General features: G+C 39.1%; 1 protein-coding gene across 1 annotated transcript in view; it reads left to right on the top strand.

Moving 5' to 3' along the window:
- The window catches only part of kif6 (kinesin family member 6), a 677,660-nt gene that overhangs the window by 36,184 nt on the left and 617,451 nt on the right, over window positions 1-24,025 (top strand). The window contains exon 3 of the mRNA XM_065274836.2: window positions 9,727-9,801. Coding sequence (XP_065130908.2) covers window positions 9,727-9,801 — 75 coding nt within the window. The remainder of the gene's footprint in view (window positions 1-9,726; window positions 9,802-24,025) is intronic.

Genomic DNA, 24,025 nt, shown 5'->3' with positions numbered 1-24,025 from the left:
TTCAGTGATATATAAGCCGTTTTGTTTCTTACTTTCCTGAATGTAGTATTCCAGTCAGTGAAATTATTTGTAAAATCTCTTTGCTAACTACTGGTTGGACTGCTGAAGGCTACAGGTTGCTGGTCAAAACAACGATATTATATCCCAAAAAAGGCACTTAATCCCCCTGCTTTACTTTATAAACTATGTATAACAAGCAGCCAACTCCGCTATACTTTTCTCTCTCTCTCTCTCTCTCTCTCTCTCTCTCCCGCTCCGTTACCTGGCAACCGCAGCGCGGACTTTGGATCAGTCCATTTCTGACGAAATGATAGGGGTGTTTGGAATGGCCCATGTATTGGGAATATAGTTTCTACATTATTCATTAAATTAATATTATTCTGCATTCTTTCAGACCCCTCTATTTATGACTTTGTATGCAAAGAGGGAGTGATTGTGATGATTATTATTATTATAAGGGTTTGTTCAGTTCAGTAGTGTTGTAGTAATTATGTCAAAAACAGGGCACATAAGCATCCAAATATTTGTTATCGGCATCAGTTTAAAAAAATGAGTATCGGTCGATCTCTAGTACAAACTCTTGGATGTTTGTGATTATCATCATTCAGAAAAGTGTTGCTTGTTTAAGACTTGTGTTTTTTGTGATTAAATCAGGAAGATTAGCCTACATTGGTTTCTTATCAGTGTAGAACAGTTTGTCAACAAAATGCAAAAATATAGTAGGCTATATTTATACATCACTAAAACAAAGAGTGAATAAAAATGAAAAAATAAAATAAAGTTAAAGCTGCTGATAATTTTGTGTAAATTTACTAAAATTTTCTGAGTGAAAATTGTTTCCTAGCTTTTTTTAAGTAAATCCTACTCCAATTTCTTTTAGTGTAGGTTTCTCATTTTTACCAACTTTCTTTTGCTTTTCAAGGGGCCGTCTACCTTTGCTACCGCGGTCTCACTCGCTGTACACACAGGTTTTGTTTCAGATGCGTTTAATGCGCTTGCCAGATTAAAGCATTTTATGTGTAATTTAATCTATAGATTAAATCGTTGCATTTATATTTTGGGTGCATCTGTTTGCACTTTTATGATTTACTCATAATTGTATATTTCAATTGAACTATCTTAATGGATTAAGCATATTTTTCACGTTAGTCCTCGAATATTCCAGGGGGTTTGATGTCTTGCCAACAGTTTGACAATTTGTTAAATGTTCACAAAATCCATATGAATGGTGATTAACAGTTGACTTCTGAAATTGAATTTACCCGACAGCTACAATATGTTATAAAAAAAAATTAATTACATCATTATGGAGAAATTAGTGCTTGCAGAATATGTAACTGTGCTTTTTTTTTGACGAATGCTTACCAGCACATTACTTTTTTGTTTCTTTAACTTTAAAGATGAGTATTCTCATTTAGAGATGGGCAATTTTCAGCATATTTAAATATTTAAATGACTTTTTATGTTTTTATGCACGTGCAATTTTTTACCAAACGCTTATAATTAGGAAATACACGCTTAACATATATTCTCTATTTTAAAAATGTTGGAAAAAAATACATTTTCTTCTATAATAAGAATAACATGATACATTTATATTGCGCTCAAAATTATTTAGATATGGAAAGAGGATTTCTTCTCAACTACCACCAATAAAGTTTAAAAATTCTTCTTTTGAAAAATGGCGTTTAAACCACGTGGACTGAACAAGAAAACATATGCTTACATACAGTCCGTGTATGATATCTTCTTTATTTAGTTTTACATATATTTATTTAGCCCAGGAGTGGGGAACCCTGGGTCCTGGAGGACCACTGTCCTGCAGAGTTTACTTCCAACCCTAATCAAACACACCTGCATTTCATTTCCAAGTAATCCTGAAGACTTTAATTAGGGTTGGAACTAAACACTGCAGGACAGTGGCCCTCCGGGACCAGGGTTCCCCACCCCTGATTTAGCCCATATGCATTTAATAATAGGCTACCATAAGATCATTATGTACCACTGTAAAAAATGATTTAGTGGCTTTGTAAATATCTCTAAAATAAATGATTAAAATAACTTAATAAAATCTCTTAATGTCAGTTATGGTATTTTTGGACAAACCAAAATAAATTACTAAAAATAGAATAGATATTTTGTGTAAAATGTACATATTGAAAAGTGTTTATGGAAGTTGGCAGGCGCCTTTTTTGAATGATATTCTATGGGCAGGGCGTTTCTGCGCGCCGAGTGCCTTGCAGTTTTTTGCCGCCTGCCACGCACGCGTTTTTGGAGGAGCGCTGAGAGCGGAGAAGTGCCCAACGTCATTCGCGTCTTTCCATTGTCCAATCGAATGAGGGGAGAGGCGGGCCTTACGTTGTGGTGAGGGAAGTTTACAATTGCTTTGAAGAACCGGACTCCACTCGCTCACTCTCTCCTGCGTGTTTGTGCACCTCTCATCTTCAAACGAGGTCAGAGGAAGCGCCCTCTTTTTAAAGTTTCTGCTAATATGACAGTTAACAGCAAAAGAGCGTTCACGCTTCAATATTTGATTGACAAGACAGCTGACTCGGTGGTTGCTTAACAACAAAAATACATTTTACTTGAACTATGATTTACTTCCTATTTTTACATTGATATTATTTAAGTAAATGTAGGCAAAAAATAAAATAATAATAAGTAGAACAAATGTTAATTTAAAAAAATCCCATAGCCAACGGTTTTTAGTCCGCAACAAAGAAACTTCACCTTTTGCTGATGACAAACACCTCAGAAACTCAGCGAAAAGTTCAGTCTCAGGGCCAAGCTGGCCGTTTTCCTCTTCAGCCATAATGACCACAAAAAGTGAATTGGGTTAATCAATTTAATCAATAAGCCAAAAACAGTTTTGTGTTGCGCAACAATTCGTTTAAACGCACAAAGTTATTTTTAGACAGTTACGAGTTGCTACCATGGCATTGGTTTTACGCGAATGTGTACACACAAATTACCATGAATTATCCATTGAAGCAGTTTTCGACCTAATTATGTACTAAGTCCTAAGGAAGTCTAGTACTGGTTGCAGATACAGTGGATTAAGTTTAGACATGTGCCCTTGCAGCCTTACACCAATCAACACTGAGACATTTTTGGCTTGTTACTATTATCTAGCAAGTTTATTTTCCTCCATCATACAGCGGCAATATCTTAACCCTTGTGCATCAATTAAAAAAGTTACCTCTCAGGTCCACAAAGGACAAAAATGTCCATGTCAAAAAAGTGTCATAAAAATATTATAGATTAATATTTTTTTCCACTTTCACTGATGCCATTTTTTTAAATCAGCTCTAATCACAATGACCAAACATTCATTAATTTTCAGAATTTTAACCCTTCAAATGCTGGTTTGTTTACATAATGCCACTGCTGTTTTTTTATGAAAAAAACGACACCTCCTTTGCAGCGGTTGTAGTCTTGTGATTTCTAGTACAATATATATATTTTTCATTCAAACTGTTCACACACACACACACACACACACACACACACACACACACACACACACACACACACACACACACACACACACACAAACACACACATTCTGGTTTCCATGTTTTGTGGGGACATTTCATAGACGTAATGCATTTTATACCATACAAACTGTATATTCTTTTCCACTAACCTACCCCATTCCCTAACCCCAACCATCACAGAAACCCTTCTACAACTTCACATTTTCAAGAAACATCATTCTGTTTGATTGATAAGCTTTTTTTTTCATGGGGACCTCAAAATGTCCCCACAAGGTCACAAAAATACTGGTATTCCTATCTTTGTGGGGACAATTTGTCACCACAACATGATAATTACCAGGTACACACACACACATAAACTTTTCAGTACACACATACAAACCACACTCTGACATCCATACCAACACACCCACACAATTATAGCTTAATAATATATCTAATTGGCTCTATAATATGCATAAGCCGAAAACAACAGAAAACAACAATAAAGCGATAATTTGCTTTATATGCCAAACCTGGCACCATCTGGTAAAAAATAGTAAAAATTTAAATTTTGAAGCCTTGCCAACAGAATGAAAGCCTGTTAACAAAGATTGCATCATTTTGAATGGCACTGGGATTAAAAATTGCAGTTTTAATGGGTTTCAATGGGGACATTTTGTCCAAAAGGTCCTGAGGGGAAGTATTTTGTGTACCTAGTAGAAAATAGATTTTTTTAGAGGAAATGAAGGTGAAATATTAAAATTCCAATAAAAATACACACCTGTGGCAAATTTGACATGGTAATGAGGAGCAGCTCAACAGAATAACAAACAGACGAAGTAAAGTTTGATCAGATTTAAAGACTTTACCGCATGTTTGGATTATAAACTTTATACACACACGTGAGGAATATCTTCATTTATGTCTGGACATTGAGAAAGAGAAGCGTTTATCTTTAACGTAACCTAAGAAGAAGAACATTGGATGACGCACTGCAGGAGGATATATTCCTGAAGAAACTGTAAGTCATTTGTCTTCATTTATATTTGCTATCATGTTGTAATATGCTTATGGCTTGTTCAGTTCAGCCTACATAAGCGACCTGAGCAGACTGCACGCTTCGGATTGAAAAACTTTCGCATTGTTTACAAACGAGGATGCGATCACGTAATGGCGGATTTCATTGTTACATGCTGTACAGTGTTTGACACCGTTATTCACTTTCGTATCCTTCATGGCAACTTTGAGTAATGCTGCACTGCGGAATCTGCTGTAATATGATATTGTTTACATGCAACACATTCCATACATTGCGCTTTACACGCGACACCGTTTTATTATGAGAGCCGCGTTGTTTCCACAGAGACGCGAGCTCGCGCACATGGACGCCATATGCGTTGTGTTTTTAAAGTACATACTCGCTTACAGAAACGCGTTTAAAACAGAAGCTAGACGATAAGGGGATGGGCATCTGTAAACAGTTATCTGAAAATAGCTTTTTATATAACTAATCACTGCAGATGTTTATCTGAGATACTAATTTAGTTTATGTAAATTATAGTTTATCTGAATGTAGTGCTATCATTTACCCATCAGTTATGTATGTAAGGGTATTTCTGTGGACAATTTATGCTAACAGCTGTTCATAACTCTCTTACAGGTCTGCATCCCTCTCATCAGTACAAAACTATGAAGTGGAAAAACATATTCACACTTTTTGGACATAAAGTTTACAGCCCTGTTGTTTATCAGTTTCTTATACAAGTTAAGTTTTTGAATAGGGTTTGTTTCCAAATAAGCTGAAAATGTCCTACTGACCTTCATTTCTATTTTGATTATATTGTTAACTTCTTAATAAACCTCAAACAAACATGTATACATTTGTCCTCACGTTCTTTACTGTAGTTCCCTCTCACATTACTGCCTCATTATGCAGCTCATTATGCGAGCCTTTGTTTGCTAGCTGTCAATCAATCCTTCTCGCATACGGCCCCTCTAAAGAAAAAGTGTCTTACAATTTCTAAATCAATATATTGTTTTATGTGAATGAGTAGGCAGGATGATTTTCACATCATTTTAAAGAAAAAACTCTAGACTACTAGATTCTGTTTAGAAAAGTCTTGTTAAAACATGTTTAGTATGGTTTTTGTGGACTTATATCAGTGACGCATAAACATTTTTCTCTCAAAAATACAAACATGTACATACATGTAGCTCATATAATATTTTAGCCCAGTTTGTGCAGAACACAGTGGTATGAGACACTTGCCATTATTATGTTTTAAAGCAACTCAAAAAAGACCAAATGTAAGAGCATGTCAGATCCACTGATCTATATAAATGACTGGATTGCGCATAGAACGCTTGACGTAACTGCGTGAGGTGAAGCCAGCGCAGAGTTCGAGCCGCCATCTTGGTATACCCAACCGGTAGAGAGCGTCCTTGACTTCCATTCAAAATCATGATCAAAATTTAACCCCTTTACAGCATATCAGTTACACAAGGTAAATTTTTAGATATGTGAACGTAAATTTTTTGTTAATTCTGGTGTAATTTGCAATGTTTATGTTTTAATCGGGCAGGATAATGGATTTATAAAAACACCTTTAAGGTGAGTGTGTCTTTTACATTTGTTAATGACACGGGTATAAATAAAGATTTTTTTTGACATTCAGCTACACGGTGACGGTCAGCGTTATTTCTCTGAATAAGTTTAGGTAACTTGTAAGTTTAGATAACATAATTACAAAACTAGCAAATTATTGCATGCATGATTATTTATTTAGATTTCAGAATGAGCACGTTTATTGTCATTAATACTAAATATGCTGCGGTCTGTCTGCTGATCTGATACTGTAATAAAGATGAATGTATAATAACTGATTAAAACGCAAAATGTACAACTTTCAGTAAATAACTATTTACATGCTTTGGAAGATTGTGTTGTAATAATGTACAGGGTAACTTCACATATAAAAAACGAAGACGAGTAAAGTGATGTTTTATCATTAAAATCTGATAACGTCCATTGATTTAATAGAACGTTTGGGTATACCAACATGGCGCCGCGGTGGCTTCACAAGTGTGACGTCAAGCGCAATCCAGTCATTTATATAGATCAGTGGTCAGATCCTATGACAGTGTCCCAAAATGGTCGGACCCCAGAGGGTTAACTCATAATACATGTAACAAAAGCAACAAACCCTATTGTTCCCCTAAAACTGCAGCTCAAAAATGTTTTTGGAAACACATGCCTTTCAATCTGAATTTTATTATGTTATTGCTGTATTTTATTTACTATTTGAATAAAGGAATTTACAAAAAAAATGCCTGTAGCATTTACTTTGTGAGTGCAAACCCAAACGTCATAACCTTGCACCAAATTATTTTTTATTGGTTTATGAAGTACAAACAGGCTAGTTATGAAAAACTGAATGTAAGAGATTTGTTCACTTCACACATAAAAAAATCTTGGAAAGAGATGACTAACTGTAGTAGCGTTTAATCCACTTTCTATAATAGCCTAATTTAGAGATCACTTTTTTAACCGACAACTTTGACCGGTTAGCGTTGATACAGTCAACCATCGGTCAAACGGTCATCGGTTAACATCTCTAATGCTTACCACGGTTTGTAATCTCAGATGCTGTTAAACTATTCATATTGTGCTTATTTTAAAATAAATACTTCAAACCCTTTTTTGTGATCATGATAAACAAACCAAATTTCAAATTGAATCATGTTAATTCCACTTATGTTTATGGAATGATATTCCGGACAATATTAAAAAGGAATTGCAAATGGTATTTGCAATTGAGTTTCCTACTTGTGGGTGTAAAAACTGTGACTTAATTCAAACGCAAATGCAAACTGTTTGCATTTCCGTTTACGCAAACGTACAATATATGCCAAATTTCAAATGTAAAATCAAAGTCCATTTGCAATTGAATTTCCTATGTCTTTCGAGTTATGACCCGGCCATATTTCAATCTCAATTGCAATTCATAATTTCCTCTAGCATCGCGTACGGATCTTGCCAAAACTCAAATGAAATCGCAATCCTCTTTGCATTTGCGTTTCCAATGCTTGTACTTAAACTTGTCAATCACAGTGTTGGGGGTGGGGTATATTATAGGGCGTGTTTGGAAGCGACGTCACTCACAGTCGACCACGCTTCACTGCGCTTAAACGGCCACAAGGGGGAGCACAAGAAAAGCTAAAATGATAACGCAGAAAAATGTTTATACATTAAATTATATATTACTTCAGTTATATTGCAGCAATTATTAACCAGATAAGCACCGTTTCAAAAGTGTGAGTTTTATGAATTAACGGAACTCATCTTAATTAATTGATTATTGACCTTCAATTGATTTTGTCAGTAATAATATGGCAGAATGTTTTGACATTATCTCATGTCAAACGCTATAAGTGTATTATTAGAAGTGTATCATAAGTAGGGGTGTAACAATATTACGAACCGAACGATCGCGATACACCACCCACGATGCGAATCGCGAACCTCCCGTGTCGTGTCGCGGTACTCTCACGCCTCCTGCTGCCCATTGTTGAGGTTAATGTGACTTATCTCTGACTAACTAATCTATTTATTAAAAAAATATATTTGCATATATTTTATTAAATTGTATTAGTAACGACTAATAAAAGCTTTTCAAATTCTGTTCTAAATAGTATATTCCAAAGTGACTGTTTTCCAAGTGCATGTCATGTCATGTCACGTGACTTGGGAGTGAGCGCAGGTCACAGGATGGCTGCTCCGCCTGAGATTGCAGATCCCCCGGACACATTTAAGTCTCTTGTGTGGGAACATTGTGTGGTTTCCAGTGGAGTACAGGAATGGAATTCGTGTCGTAGACAAATCACCACAATCTGTCGTAACTGTGTGCGTGTGCTTGCGTACGCGTGTGTGCTTGCGTGTCAGATCAGGTTAACCGAAGTGAAATAGAAGAGCGCGAGATCATTCTCCAGAACAAAAGTAAAAATGTAACAAGACGTCGTCTGTCTGAGGTAAAAACAGAGGGTTTACACGTTTGTTGCTATTTTAATCGCAACAGAGATTTGATTTGTTTATTTTCCAGATGACAATATGCAGAATACAAACAGGACTTCTTACCTTTGTGTTGATATAACGATCGTGAATCGAATCCAGTCTGTTTCAGATGTGTGAATAATCCATGAAAACCGTGTAATAGAATAAGTTATATCCAATGACTATTTTTGTCCACAAATGCGTATAATCCATGAAATATAGATATATAGTATGTTGTTTACATCCGATTTCGCATGAATGTCTTGTAATAGAATATAATATACATTCTGAGGATTATTTACGTCTAACAGTGTATATGACATTACACTTTGTGTAAACACATAAACACGTTCCAGTAAACACATAAGCACGCGTTAAAATTTGTTTTTAAAAGTAGAGGGGAGTATAATACACACTATTCAAACAACGCTGTTATTTCTGTGAGACATGATAACAATATGTAGTATATCAACGATGACAACAGTATGGAGGATATAGGCGAAGTGACTTCTCTGTATAGCTACCTGGTGGATGGAGACCTGGGTAGTGGGATGGTGGGCAGGACAATTCAAATGGAATGTGACGACAAGGCTAGTGACGTAACAACGGAGCTGATTTTGAACCTGTGCAATCTGAGACTCAAGGCAGAGGACATTCAGAAATCTGTATCTCACTCAAAACATTATGGATGTATTTTTTAAGTTTGTATGCATGTGGAAGCACCAGAGACACAAAAGAACACCCCAAAACCCAGAAAAAGTGAGTTTGTTATAATATGGGCACTTTAAACTGATCAACACATAAATATAAAGCTAATATGACCAAACTATGGAGCAATGTCATTAGATCATAACAGTAAGTGCAAAGAAAAAACGGTAGGCTGCTGCATTTACTTGCATACCCTTGTTTTTCTGAAGGTGTTTAATGGTTGTGGTTAACTGACATTTCTTTAAATTATGCTGTCTAGCAGATGAGAATTATAATTTTTGAATGTACTACAACAGATTTCTTTTGCAGGCAAATATTTATTTGGTATTCATTACATTTGTGTTGCATGTTGGTGCCATGCTTGTATTTTATAACAGAGAGTTATTAAAATAATTTGACTAAATAATGTTTCTCTTCAGATCTGTGACTAATAAATCATATGCTGTTTTTTTTGTCTTAAAGTCTAATAAAATCTGTGTTTTGATATAGGTTCCAAAGGGTTTTCGACCAAACAGTCAATCAAGAAGAAATCTTTGAAGCTGTTGCGAAGCCTGTTGCTGATAAGTGAGTTTACCTTTGTTGTTCTGTTTTGTGAACAAATTTAACAACTACAGATGTGGCCTTTAAAAATGCGCATTACAGGGAAAATAATTGTGCGAGCACTTCCGGCATTTTGCAGCATTCAGCAGAAAGAGGATTAACTCTCTGCCAGAGGAAATACCATACCTGTAGATGGCGTGTTCTATTTCGTTCTTACTGACTGCCAGAGGCAGTGCTTCTCACTGAATTTTATCTCTTTTGCTCATGCGCAGGTCGAGTCTAATAACAACAAAGTCATCACATGACCAGGTACATCATGGGGATTTCCTCTATTTAACCCCGTGACATCCTGCAAACTGTCCCTATAATCTTCTCGCATACGTGCAAAGATTGCAGGTCGAAAGGAAAACTTTCATTTAGAAATATTGGATTCCGTCTTTCACAGCCTCGTTACAATCATTTTTGTTGGAGCTGCGCGGCGTGCGTCCTCCAGAGGCTGCGGCGGATTGAAAACAAACTTTACTTTGTTTGAACACGTCTGTTTATTCCGGTCACTGCCAGAACGCGGTAAGTTGCTTAAATAAGCACGGGATATTGTTTCTCTTATGAAATGTGTATAAATGGCGTGACATGCACACCTTAGCATGACATGCACTGTTTGCAAGGCCACTTTACAGCAGGATGATGGACATGACTGCTGTCCATCCTGCTTAGGCTTGGTACACTTGAAGCAGGGCCTCACTGAGGATGCCTGTATGAATTGTAGCATCATGTCGTTGGAGCAGAGAACTTCCAGACTAGCGGCAATAGAGGCACTCTTGACCTCAGACAAGCCTCGGCATGGGAAAGTGTCGGCTAAGCGGAAAATTGTGGAATCAGTGAGTGTCTCCACCAGTAAGAAACAAAGAGAGGATTCTTTAGCCAATAAGTTGGAGGTGTTGGCTTCAGAGTTTGACCAGATTAAGGCTTTATTGCTAAACCTGCAACCAAAGGAGGCTCCATCACCGATGTTGGCAAATCCCAATGCAGATTTACCCATTCCTCAGGACGATATGCTGTCTATGGCAGCCTCTCAAAACCAGTTTCGTGAGGAGGGAAGTGAATTCTTATCAAAAATCCACTCTCAGTTCTCTCATGATGATTCTCAGAACACGGCACGGGGTTCGGCGGAAGGAGTAGAATCGGATCAGGATGTTGTAAGACAGGCCCGGTACTAGGCTTGCTGGACTGGGGGGGCAGTCAGGATTTTTGGGTGGGCAGCCATTTCTCGACTAAAATGATTCATACAATAAAATTATGGATGTTTCAATCCAATATTACTTTGCATGTCTTATAATAAAAGGCCATTTATATGTCATTTTGCACGTTCACATTTTAAAAGTAGATGCAATTAGATTAATGATTTATAATGTTATAATGATTACACTAGTTTGACACATTTAGTCACAGTTAATGAAATCAGGCAAGCAGGTGATATAAATATAAAGCTGTACATATAGCTATATTTTATTAATGTTTACACTGCATTTAATCTATTATTTTACTTATAGATAAATTAAAGCCATTCTTATACCTACCCTACCCAACATATGCCTTTATTCTAAATAAACACTTGTTAGGAACTTTATTTCCACTTCTCAAACATTTTCTTCATGTAAAATAATGTATTTTCAATGTGATAAGCTGTATTGTCATTAATTCCTGACCCTATCATTGCTGCTGCAGTAACCTCAAATATCACAACAAAGCACAACGCTTTAAATAATATATTGTTGCATCATGTAAGCAATTTGACATGCATGACAAATTCGTCAAAGGTTATCCTGTTTGCCTATAACAGCACCAGACAAAAGCACAAGCCCTAAAATACTGTAAGTGTGATTTGCGACGAGACCAAAGATAAATCACACTGCTTTGTACATAACACAGCAAGCTAGATATTATAATACAACGCAACATTATAAAATACAACGTTTTACCTTACGATGACCTTGCGGAGTGAAAGTTCCTCCTGAACTTAAAAGTCTGTAACGTTAGATTTTTGCGTGTGAAGTTTTTCTCAAACGCGAGCTGAATGAGCTGATGAATGACGATGACAAAACCGCTAAAATTTGAATTAAAAACTGCACGCGATGCTCAGCTGTTACAATACTGTATATTTACTGTATAACCATCTTATATCATTTATATCTACTATATAGTATGCCACAACCAAACTGCATATTCTAATTTTAATAAACAGAACTACGTCTAAAACAAACACATTAAATGCTGCTGGAGACTTGCCATTGGCTGTTGTATTTGCATGAATAAATAATGAGGTGAGTCTAAGAAAGGATAAGGGGCTATTTTGGGCATGTTTTACTATAAAAAAGTTTTAATTTAATATGTGTTGGGTTATTACGTTTATGTAATACTAAATTGCATTGTTTTTGATATATATTTTAAAGATGCGTTTTTTTTTAGTTACCGTCATAGAGAACAGTAGTACTTTTCCTGTGAGTTAAATACTGCTGAAAAGACCCCCAAGGTTTGAATAAGCTAATCAGACGTTAGTGGGCGGGAGCTGTAAACGCTAGCGCTTGCCTAAAGAAGACGTTTTTTGTGTAAAGAGACTCCGTTATTTTAAGGTTGGCTGGACATTTTTGGGGGGGCACAAGGAAAATCTGGGGGGGGCAATGCCCCCCCAGCCCCCCTGTAGACCCGGCCCTGTTGTAAGACAAGCCCTCCAGATTGCGTTGGCACGCTTAAGCCTTGACACTGCTCCTACAGTGGCAGCCCCCTCTAGCGCCTTCTTCAGAGGAACTGCAAAACCATCTGCTCTTAGCATTCCCCCATCCAAAAACTATATTGAGGAACTACATAGGTGTTGGGCTAATCCCAAATCACTTACTCATCATACCACAGCAAGCAGGGCCTTGGCAGCAATGCACGAACCAGACTCTTTTGGCCTGAGTCAGATGCCTAAAGTGGATCCATTTATTGCCTCTTTCATTATATCACCGGAAGAGGCTTGGAGACCTAATGCTCGCTGCCCGCGACCCCAGTGCAGAATTACGGACGATCTTCTTAGTCAAGCGTACAATACTGCAGCACGCATGGGTCGCATTGGGAATTCGCTCTCCCATCTTATGCTGGTGCAGACCCAGTCACTGCAACCTATGGGTGGTGATCCTTCAAACCAAATCTTAAAGGCGTTCTAAGCGAATCTGTGAGATGTTAGTTATTGTTGATGTTTGAATTGTTTTCAAACAAACGGAGCGTAGCTAACTCCTCCCCCTCCCCCTCCCTTCCGTGCTTTCATGAACTCGCCCAACCCCCACCCCCAAATCCTTCTTGTCGTTTATTGGCTGATACACTTTGTTATGGTTTCTGTTTGTAGGTTTGGCCACTGTTTTGTTATTGCCGTTTGTGAAGCCTGGGCTGTCTACAGAGATCGTCTTTCTTTACAGTTTGATCAGCGGACAGGCAGCAAGCAGATAGTGAGGAGATGTTTGCTGAATGTAACAAAAAATTGTTATGGTCTAAAACGCGTCAATTCGCTTAGAGCACCTTTAAGCGATGCGTCATTACAAGCATTCGCATTCATGTCAAGAGAATTAGGTAGACTCATGTCAACACTCACTCAGGCACGCCGCCAAGTATGGCTAGCACAGTCTTCATTATCAGATGCTTGTAGGAGAACACTTTGTGACCTCCCTGTGGTCCCAGGCCAACTGTTTGGACCAGCGGCACAGCAAACTCTGGAACAGAGTTTTCAGACAAATAAGACCAGACAGCAGTTGGCAGACCTAAGAGGTACTCCACCATCACAATTTAGACAATGCTATGGGGGTCGGTATCCTACTCGCTCTCAACCTTTACCTCGTTCAGGGGCTGTTCAGAGGAGCCAGGCTAGGCAACTAGATCAGCATGTGCAGTACCCCAGAGCACGTGGACAACAATTATTTCGGGCGCCAAGGGGCATGGCATCAGGTCAGCGCCCCCCAGAGATAATAAAACCCAAGCTCGCAGAGCATGAAGTTCTGGGGCCGACCGTCGGATATTTTTCAAACTAGCAGCTCAAATATTGGCAAGTAAACACCTCAGATCCATGGGTGATAGCAACGCTATCTCATGGGTACAGGCTGCAATTCCGACGGCGGGCCCCTGCCTTCAATGGGGTCAAGATGACTCTCGTCAGAGACCCCAACAGCTTACTGGCATTGACAAAACAAGTTGCCGAACTCCTGGAAAAGGATGCCATAGAGCCAGTAGAATGGGCATCACGGCTAAATGGGTTTTATTCAGTGTACTACATAATTCCAAAAAAAGATGGTGGCGTTCGGCCCATTCTCGACCTTCGAGGCCTCAATCAGTTCCTCAAGGTTCTACCATTCCACATGCTACACACGACGGAGGTCCTTCAAGCAGTCAGATCACTACAGTGTTTCACCACAGTAGATCTGAAGGATGCTTATTTTCATATCCCAATTGCACCACAGCACAGACCGTTTCTCCGCTTCGCATTTCAAGGTCAAGTCTATCAATTTCGGGTCCTACCATTTGGGCTGTCCCTGTCTCCTCGGGTGTTCACCAGGTGCATGGCTGCAGCACTGTCCCCAATACAAGCAAGGGGGGTGCAGGTGCTTCCTTATCTGGACAACTGGCTCCTGTGTGCTCCATCTCAAAGGGAGGCAACAGAACACACCAATCTGCTGATTTCCCATGTCACTCAGTTGGGTCTCAGGGTGAACTTAAGCAAGAGTCAGTTGGTCCCATGTCAGTCGGTGAAGTTCATAGGCATCTCTCTAGACTCGAGATCGATGAAAGCTTTCCCGTCAACTCAGAGGGTGGACAACATCTTGCTCTTACTCCAGCGTTTCCGGAAACAAACCAAGCTTCCATTCAGAGTGGTACTCCGATTGATGGGCATGTTAGCAGCAGCAGCGGCACTGATACCGCTGGGTCTTGTTTCGATGCGCCCTTATCAGAGATGGGTAAACAGTCTTCATCTGAACCCTACATGGCACAGGAACAGACTGGTCAAAGTTACAGATCGATGCCTCACTACATTGAAACCATGGAAAGACAGGTCATTCCTGAGGAAAGGGGTAGCCCTTGGGGTGATTCCCTCTCGCCGGGAGATAATTCAGACCGATGCATCACTAGTTGGCTGGGGCGCAGTGTGGCAGCACAGGATGATCAGGGGGTCATGGAAACCAGATCAAGCTACAAAAGACATAAATACTCTGGAGCTCAAGGCAGTGCAATTGGCTCTGAAACACTTAACGCCGGCCCTACTGAACCGACATATTCTCGTCAGAACGGACAATACATCAGTGGTTTATCATATCAACCATCAAGGCGGCACCAGGTCCAGCCAGTCTCTGAGAGTAGCACAAGACCTCCTAACATGGGCCTTCCCTCGGTTCACAAGCATCAGGGCAATGCACATTCCGGGAGTGTTGAATGTAGTAGCAGAATACTTATCTCGCCACAGACCTCTGCCAGGAGAATGGAGGCTCAATCCAGAAGTTGTTCAGATGGTGTGGCAACGATTTGGCAGGGCACAGGTGGATCTTTTTGCCTCCAAAACCTCAACCCACTGTCCCCTGTGGTTCTCCTTGACAGAGAAGTCCAGCCCGCTGGGTCAGGATGCATTGGCGCATGCCTGGCCAAATCTTCTACTCTATGCCTTTCCCCCGAACCCCTTAATTCTGCCAACTCTCCACAGAATTCTTCAAGGGCACCACAGGATGCTCCTAGTGGCACCAAACTGGCCAGGCAGGCCTTGGTTCCCAATGTTATGCCGGCTTCTCGATGGGGAGCCCTGAAGCCTACCCAGGAGACGGGAGTTACTCCTTCAGTTACAAGGGCAAATTTGGCACCCAAACCCAGGTCGGCTACAGCTCTGTGTCTGGCCGCTGAGGAGCCAGAACTACTGCTAAAGGCTTGTGGCGATAAGGTACAAAACACAATTCTGAATTCTAGAGCACCTTCCACCAGGAATATTTATGCTTGTAGATGGAAGCTTTTCACTGATTGGTGTACACCAAGAGGGTTGGTCCCAGAACAATGCCCAGTGCCAATGGTGTTATGTTTTCTGCAGTCCCTGCTGGACAATAACAGGGCTCCCTCTACCCTAAGGGTATATGTGGCCGCAATTTCTGTCCAGCATGTAAAAGTGAATGATCAGTCACTTGGGTCACATATTCTAATCACACGCTTTCTGAAAGGTGCTCAGTGATTGCGCCCTGCTTCAACCGTTAGGGTACCCGCATGGGACCTCAGCCTGGTTCTAAGGGCACTTACACAACACCCCTTTGAGCCAATGGACCAGTGTGACCTTAAGTGGCTTTCAATAAAGACTGGATTTCTTTTGGCAATAACGTCAGCCAAACGTGTTGGTGAGCTCCAAGCTTTGTCAACCAATACGTCCTGCATGCGTTGGAATGCAGATGGAACAATGGTGACATTGTGGCCTAATCCCTCATTCTTACCCAAAACTTTCTCAACATCATTTAGGAATCAACCAATTGAGTTGGTAGCACTTAGGAGTTCGGTGTCTGACACACATGATGGCAATCCAACAGAACAACTATGGCCTTTGCGAGCCCTTCGGGGCTATCTGAATGCCACAGAGAAACTGTGACAGTCTGACCAACTCTTTCTCTGCTACGGCGGGCCAAGAAAAGGGCAGCCTCTGTCAAAACAGAGGTTGTCACACTGGGTGGTGGAGGTCATTGCCCAGGCATATAAGGCCAACAACCTGACTGTGCCAGCAGGCATAAAATGCCATTCGACGAGAAGTATCTCAACATCTTGGGCAGCATTAAAAGGTGTCCCCTTAATGGACATTTTTGCAGCGGCTAGTTGGTCATTCACTGATACCTTTTCCAGATACTACAGGGTTAATGTGGCAGCCCCTGGAGCCATGGAACGGCAGTCCTGTTGGGTTCCTCAACTTCAGCTTAAGGTGAGGAGCTGCCTCCTCGTGACCTTGTTGCTATGAGCCATCCAGTGAGAAGCACTGCCTCTGGCGGTCAGTAAGAACGAAATAGAACGAGAGTTACGTATGTAACTACGGTTCTATGAGTTCTGAAGGACCGCCAGAGCACCCTGTCACTCAGAGTCTTGCGTGAAGATTCTGTAGAGACAGTTTGCAGGATGTCATGGGGTTAAATAGAGGGAATCCCCATGACGTACCTGGTCATGTGATGACTTTGTTGTTATTAGACTCGACCTGCGCATGAGCAAAAGAGATAAAATTCAGTGAGAAGCACTGCCTCTGGCGGTCATCCAGAACTCATAGAACCGTAGTTACATATGTAACTCTCGTTTCATGTAGGCTGTACTGATGACAATATGGGTGATCGACTTCATGCTGCGCAAACTGAAGTTGCTCATACTGTATGACACGACAGTGATTCTCAGTGCTCTTGCAGTACTTTGATGTCATACACATGTAGTGCTGGGCGATAATTCGATAACGATAATTTTACCTATATAAATTTTCAAGATAAAACGATAACGACAGTTTGATAAGTGATCGATAATGTTTACGCACCGTGCGTAATGTTGTGCAAGCACTTCCGAATGCATCACTTGCTCTTGGTTTACAATCACATTGTCAGTTAGACTTGAAGGAGTGGAGCAAGATGAGGCAAGTTATTCATTTATTAGTAGAGCCCTATGATTTTTGCAATGCGGATAACGCGGACAGAATCACGAAATCCAAATACGCGGAAACATTTTTCTCTTGTGTAATGTTGGATGTCCAAACAGGATTCGTCAAAGCCCGGAACACAGCAGACAAAATATGTACAGTATACTGTACTTTCTCTCAGCGTCTGCCTTGCCTGCGCACACGTCCACACAGCTTTAAAAGTATATTATACATTTTGTTTGGTTCCGGTGTCCGACCGACCCTGTCAATTTATGTGCGACCCAAATTTATTTTATGAGCTTGGGAAAGAAATAATACACATTAAATTAATACACAAATAAAAAACTTTGAGGCGAACTCTAATTTACCATTTAGTACATCACCGTTTTTGTAAAGCACGCGATGCAACGACCTCCAGCAATGCTATCAAACAAAGCAGCTACACGGTCGTTAACACAATCATTCACACATCGTTGTCGTCACTTACAAAGGCACTGGTAACTTTTTGTGTGCATTCGAGATGCTGTTTCTTGCACAGCAATGTAATCTTTTGCCACCGCCGAAAGTTGTAACTTACAGACCAAAAAAGACTAGCTGAACAACGACATGCAAGTGGGCTTTTCTCTTCCAGAGGGCACAAACCAAGGCTCATATTTGCTGACAGTAAGTGAATTATAATATTTGAACTTATGGTATTATGACATTTGTTAAAGAGTTCCACTTTTATACTTTAGCCACAGGCTCACGTAAGATATTTTTCATATCAAACAGTGTTTCCCACACATAAATTAGGCTAATTCTAGTTAGACAGATTAAACACCGGCCTCCACATATTGCGTTTCGTTATTTATTTATTTATATTCAATATATTTTTTACTTTAAAACACGCAGTGTATTCGTTCAGCTGCATTTACTTTTCCTGCTCTCTCTCTCTCTCTCTCTCTCTCTCTCTCTCTCTCTCTCTCTCTCTTCTTCTTCTTCTTCTTCTTCTTCTTCTTCTTCTTCTTTAGTCTCTCTCTCTCTCTCTCTCTCTCTCTCTCTCACTCTCTCTCTCTCTCTCTCTGAGGATTGTGGAGTGGGAAGAGTATTGCTGGAGCACGTGTGTGAAACTTTCTGTTTCCTTTCTCAACTTTCATTGTTTATATTGATTTAACGTAAAGACTGTTAAAGTGTTTAGAATGGAGTCAAATGACGCATTTTCGCGTCTAACTCTCAAACACGGATTCAAGTGCATGCCAGAGGAGAACATGAACATTGAAGACGTACTATTAGCCGTCAGTCAGAAGGTTGGTGGTTTAAATATTAAGTCAGCTGCTAGAAAGAATAAAGCACTTGTTGTTTTTCTTACTGAGGTTGAGATGGTTGATTAATTAATTGAGACAGGGCTTGAGGTAAACAATATGTTTTTACAATTACTGCCGTTGTTGAGTCCCTCCAAAAAAGTAGTTCTTTCCAATGTACCGCCATTCATAAAAGATTAAACTTTGAAAGGAGTACTTGAACGTTACGGTAAAGTAACTGCACCGATCAGGATGATCCCTTTAGGGCTCAAAAATCCTGACATAAAGCACATCATGTCTTTCCGATGATTCACGTATTTAATTCCGAACGCACAACATGACCTGCTTGACCTAGCGATAAAAATATCATTTGAAGGTAAAGATTATACAATCTTTATCAGCTTGGAACAAATGCAGTGTTTTGTGTGTGGTGGTCATGTTAGGCAGACGTGCCCAAGATCTGCTAACAGTGCAGAAGAGGGCAGCTATAATACGCGCGTAGAGACAAACGCAGAACCACAAAACCAAGAGAAAAATGTAAACAACGATAAAGAACCAGAACAGAGAGCTGACATTTCTGATGCAAGTCAATCAGAAAATGCATGTTCTCAGTCTAAAAGTAAGGAAAATACGTGCTTAGTGCAAAAAAACACAAATGAAAGTGATGTGACAAAGGAAAATAAAACTGAAGAAGAGAAATGTAGTCAGTGGTCAAGTGTAAGTACAGATGCTACTATTCAGTCAGAAAATGATTCAAAAAATGAATGTGAAAGTGAAGAGAATTTTTTTGCCATGGAAGACACTGATTCTCAAGCAGGATCTTTAGAAATGAGTGATACAAACTCCAGATTATATTCTGTAAAGCAAATAAGTGTATTCCTTGATAAAACCAAAGGAACCAGAAATCCCCAGATTGAAATGTTTTTTCCAGACTTGAAAAGTTTTCTTGCCTCTTCTTAATATATAATGACAAATGCAACCCTTGAAGAATTCAATAGAAAGAAACGATATCGTCTTAGGAAAATAATTACTAAAGTAAAAAAGATGATTCAACGTAGCAAAAAAAGTTTAATGGATGAATGTATAAGGCTTGCAATATGTTACTCGGCTGCATTAAAATCTCCCTTTTAATAGTTATGGCATCCTTAAAGGAGTCATATTGCCAGATTGCATGTTTTCCTTTGTTTTTAGAGTGTTTAATGATGTCTGTGCACATAAAAGATCTATAAAGTTGCAAAAATTAAAGTTTCAAATCCAAAGAGATATTCTTTTTAAACGTGAAGCCTCATCCACGCTCGTTTAACACGCCCATGCAGTTTGACGTCATACTGGTTTGAACATTTTCATAACACCGCTTTTGAAACTTCCAATCTGTAGTATTGTTGTTTCCGCCATGTCGAGCAGACGCTGTGTTTTGTTGCAAAACTACTTTGGTTGGCGTTCCAACAGAGTAAATATTAAGAAACCAGTGGGTAGGTTTTATTTACAACACTGTTTCAGAACAGTACAGCCAAAATTTTCGATTGTATGCTGCACATTTTAAGGAGGATTACCTTCTAAACATCGCGGAGTACAACCGCTGGATGTACACAAAGGCTTCGTTTAAAAAGTGGAGCAATTGTAACTTTGCAACTACACTGACATCCTGTAAGTAGCTGATGTTTTCATATTTAATAAATTTCCTCACTGACGATTTAAAGACGAGTTTTGAGCCTGTGTTTTAATGCATTTCCTAATGATGATCCAAACGCGAGATTTGAGAAGTGCAGATTAGTGCTTGTTTGTTGTTTCTACGTTCACAAATGCAAACATGGTTTATGTTTTAGTATCCTTACCTTACCATCTGTTACGTTCTGCTCACATTGCGCTGGAAAAGTTGATTGATTAGCTTAGCCATCCGTGTTTTCTGGGTCAGATTCAGGCTCATGTTGATAAGGTACTGTAGTAGTAAATAGTATCTTGTGGCTTTTTTATTGTTTTGGGAGCTCATCTTCCAAAACTTGGCAAGGAGCGTCAAATATCCGATTACGTTACTGAGGTATTCAGCCAATCACAACGCACTGGATAGCTGGCCAATCAGTTCACACCCGTTGACACCGCGCTTTCAAATGTAAGTGCCGGTGTAGCTATCCTGATATCTGCTAAACTTCAAGGAAAGTTTTTAAATATGATAGATATTATACCTGGTAGAATGCAGCAAGTAGATATTATATTGCAAGGTTTATTATTTTCATTCATTAATGTTTATGCCCCTAATGTTGGATCTGACAGAATTGAATACTTTAGTAAATTACAAGAAGTGATAAATGGAATTCCTCAAGATAGAGTAATAGTTGTAGCTGGAGATTTTAATTGCACTATAGACTACACAGTTGACAGGAATCATGATGAGCCTCACCCAAAATCATAAGAAGCGCTTAGAAATGTTCTAATATATCATGCACTTGATGTTTGGAGAGAATCCTTTCCTAAAGAAAAACAATATTCATGGTTAAAGATGGGTTCAAAAATGATATCTGGAGCTAGGTTAGATAGAATTTATGTTCAAAAATCTAAAAGACAGCGTTTTCTTAATAGCAGTTTAGTCCCACCCCCCATCTGACCATCACTACATGTCTGTCACAGTCACAACATTAAATACGTATAATAGATCTTACTGGCATTTTAATAATAGACTGTTAAAAGATCACACTTTTGAGCACTCTTTTACTATTTTCTGGAGAGCGTGGAGAGAGAGAATGTCACAGTTTAAATCCCTAAACCAGTGGTGGGACATCGGAAAAATCCAGATTTAGACTTTCTGCCAACAGTATACACAAAATAATACAAATGATTGATTAGCTTAGCCATCCGTGTTTTCTGGGTCAGATTCAGGCTTCTCCTAGGGGGTTTTTCACCCCGGGGAGGCAGCCTTTTTGGGCTTTACTTAGCTTCCTCTTCTAGACGTTGCTTTAGTAATACGTGCACTTATAATATTGAGTCATAGCCGCAGCAAATTTATTTTGTATTTTGTTGTGCTATCTGTCGTTTTTCTGTGCTTTTCACTGCTTCTGTTTATGTAAAGCTGCTTTGAAACAATTGACTTTTGTGAAAAGCGCTATATAAATAAAATTGAATTTAATTGAATTGAATTGAAAAAAGAAGATACAACTTTTGGAAGAAGAAATTTTAAAGCTGAGTGGCTCCATAAGTGGGAAAGATGAAAAAAGCGAAGAACTACTTAAACAGAATAAATTTCTTTTAAAAAATGTGTATGAAGAAAGAGACCAAGGAGCAATAGTTCGAGCAAGAATCACTCAACTTCATAATATGGACACATCCACAGCATTCTTTTTTGCTTTGGAAAAAAAAGTTCGAGAGAGAAAATCAACTTAAACTTAAACTACCTGATGGGAGAGAAACAACAGATAAAAAGGAGATTATTTCACAAGCCTTGAGATTTTAGGAAAAAAACTATAGTTCTCAGTTTTGTGATCCTAAAGCTGTGGAACACATTCTAAATGATGTTCCTAAATTAAATGATGACAACAAGAAAAAACTAGAACATTCGCTTTCGTTTGGAGAATTGAGCACAGCTTGTGAACAACAATCTGCTGGACGATCCCCAGGATTAGACGGTCTAACATCTGAATTTTATAAAGCTTTTTGGTCACTTATTGGACCAGATCTACATTCTGTATTTAATGAAAGTGTAAAAAAGTGTAAAAATTTAAAGTTTTAACTCTTAGCTGCAGAAGAGCTGTAATAACTCTGTTACCCAAAAAGGGTGAGTTCCTTAAAGAATTGGCGCCCACTTTCACTTTTAAATACAGACTACAAAATTCTCTCGAAGACATTAACGAATCGCCTTAAAGAATGCTTGAACCATAGTCCATGAAGATCAATAATACTGTGTTCCAAAACGCTCCATCTTTGAAAACCTGTCTCTAGTGCATGATCTATTACAGTTGACTGAAATATACAAGCTTGATGTCTTTCACTTGACCAGGAAAAGGCATTCGACAGAGTAGACCATCACTACCTCTTTAAAACTTTGGCTGCTTTTGGGTTTGGAGAGAAATTCATCTCACAAATTCAGCTACTATATACTGATGTTTACAGTATGTTGAAGATTAATGGAGTTTTAACAAGAACTTTTCCAGTGTGCAGAGGGGTTAGACAGGGCTTCAGTCTTTCTGGATTTTGTATACACTGTCCATAGAACCCTTGTTGAGATTTTTGAGGAAAAATTTACATGGCATTTCAGTTCTTAATCCTAATATCTCAGAAGTAACTAACGTAAGCCTTACAGCTTACGCGGATGATATCACAGTGATCATAAGATCTCAAGAAGATATTGATCACTTGAACACGAGTCTGGATTTGTTTCAGAAAGCATCTTCCACCTCATCTTCCTCAAATGTGTCAGTGGAAAACAGATGGTTTTAAAATTCTTGGAGTTTTCTTTGGTACTGAGCAATATATGACAAAGGTGTAGCGATTCAGCGGGAGGAGGGGAATAAAGTTATTTGAAACACTATAAACCTCCGACTGTAATACTACGGGGATTCCCAAGGGAATCTTAGATTTTAGCCCAAAAGGGAATATTATGTATAACTAACTGTAATTAATTATACAAGTTTATCAGGTTTTACCTGGCGTAGCAGAATTAATAATAACAATTAATTAATATGTTCGTCCACCGAAGACATATATCCATAATCGTATATTAACGTCTAAGAAATGTTAATTTCATGGCCTTTAAAATTAACCTTCTTACTGATATACAGTGCTACTCGCAGCGTGTAGCTGGATCAAAAGGCAGAAATAGTGACTTTAATTTCGTGAGCATTGAACACAGAAACAGTTCAATTGTGAAAATGCAAAACCGGTTTATTAACTACAAAACGAAGTACACACAATGACTAGCTAAACATACACATATACAATAACATAAAACATAGATGAGAAAGAAAAGACTGAAAAGCTATAGAGAGAGAGAGAGTAAAAGATTGGCAATAGCACTATTGCTTAACATCTGCACAAACCATCGGAAAATCTCTAAGGATCGCCTTAATTTTCATAAGGGGTAAAGCTTAAACATCAGCGAGTAGAACAAGGTTAATACTTGCATTTGGCTCTTTGTGATGTAATACGAAGTTTCTGGTGCGCGCGGGTGCGAGCAGAGAGAGAGAGAGAGAGAGAGAGAGAGAGAGAATCCAGGTGTGCTCGTAAGTCCGTTTGGTTGTTCCGTATGGCGGAGTGTTCCGCGTAAATTGTCCAAACTCGAAGTGCAAAGTGCAAGCCAGGAAATTACTGTCCCGAAGAGTAGGACAGGGCT

This window comes from Paramisgurnus dabryanus, chromosome 17 (genome assembly GCF_030506205.2).
Source record: "Paramisgurnus dabryanus chromosome 17, PD_genome_1.1, whole genome shotgun sequence".
Taxonomy (NCBI): Eukaryota; Metazoa; Chordata; class Actinopteri; order Cypriniformes; family Cobitidae; genus Paramisgurnus; species Paramisgurnus dabryanus.
The sequence above is the reverse complement of the archived record's forward strand: the minus strand, read 5'-3'. Positions and strand labels throughout refer to the sequence as shown.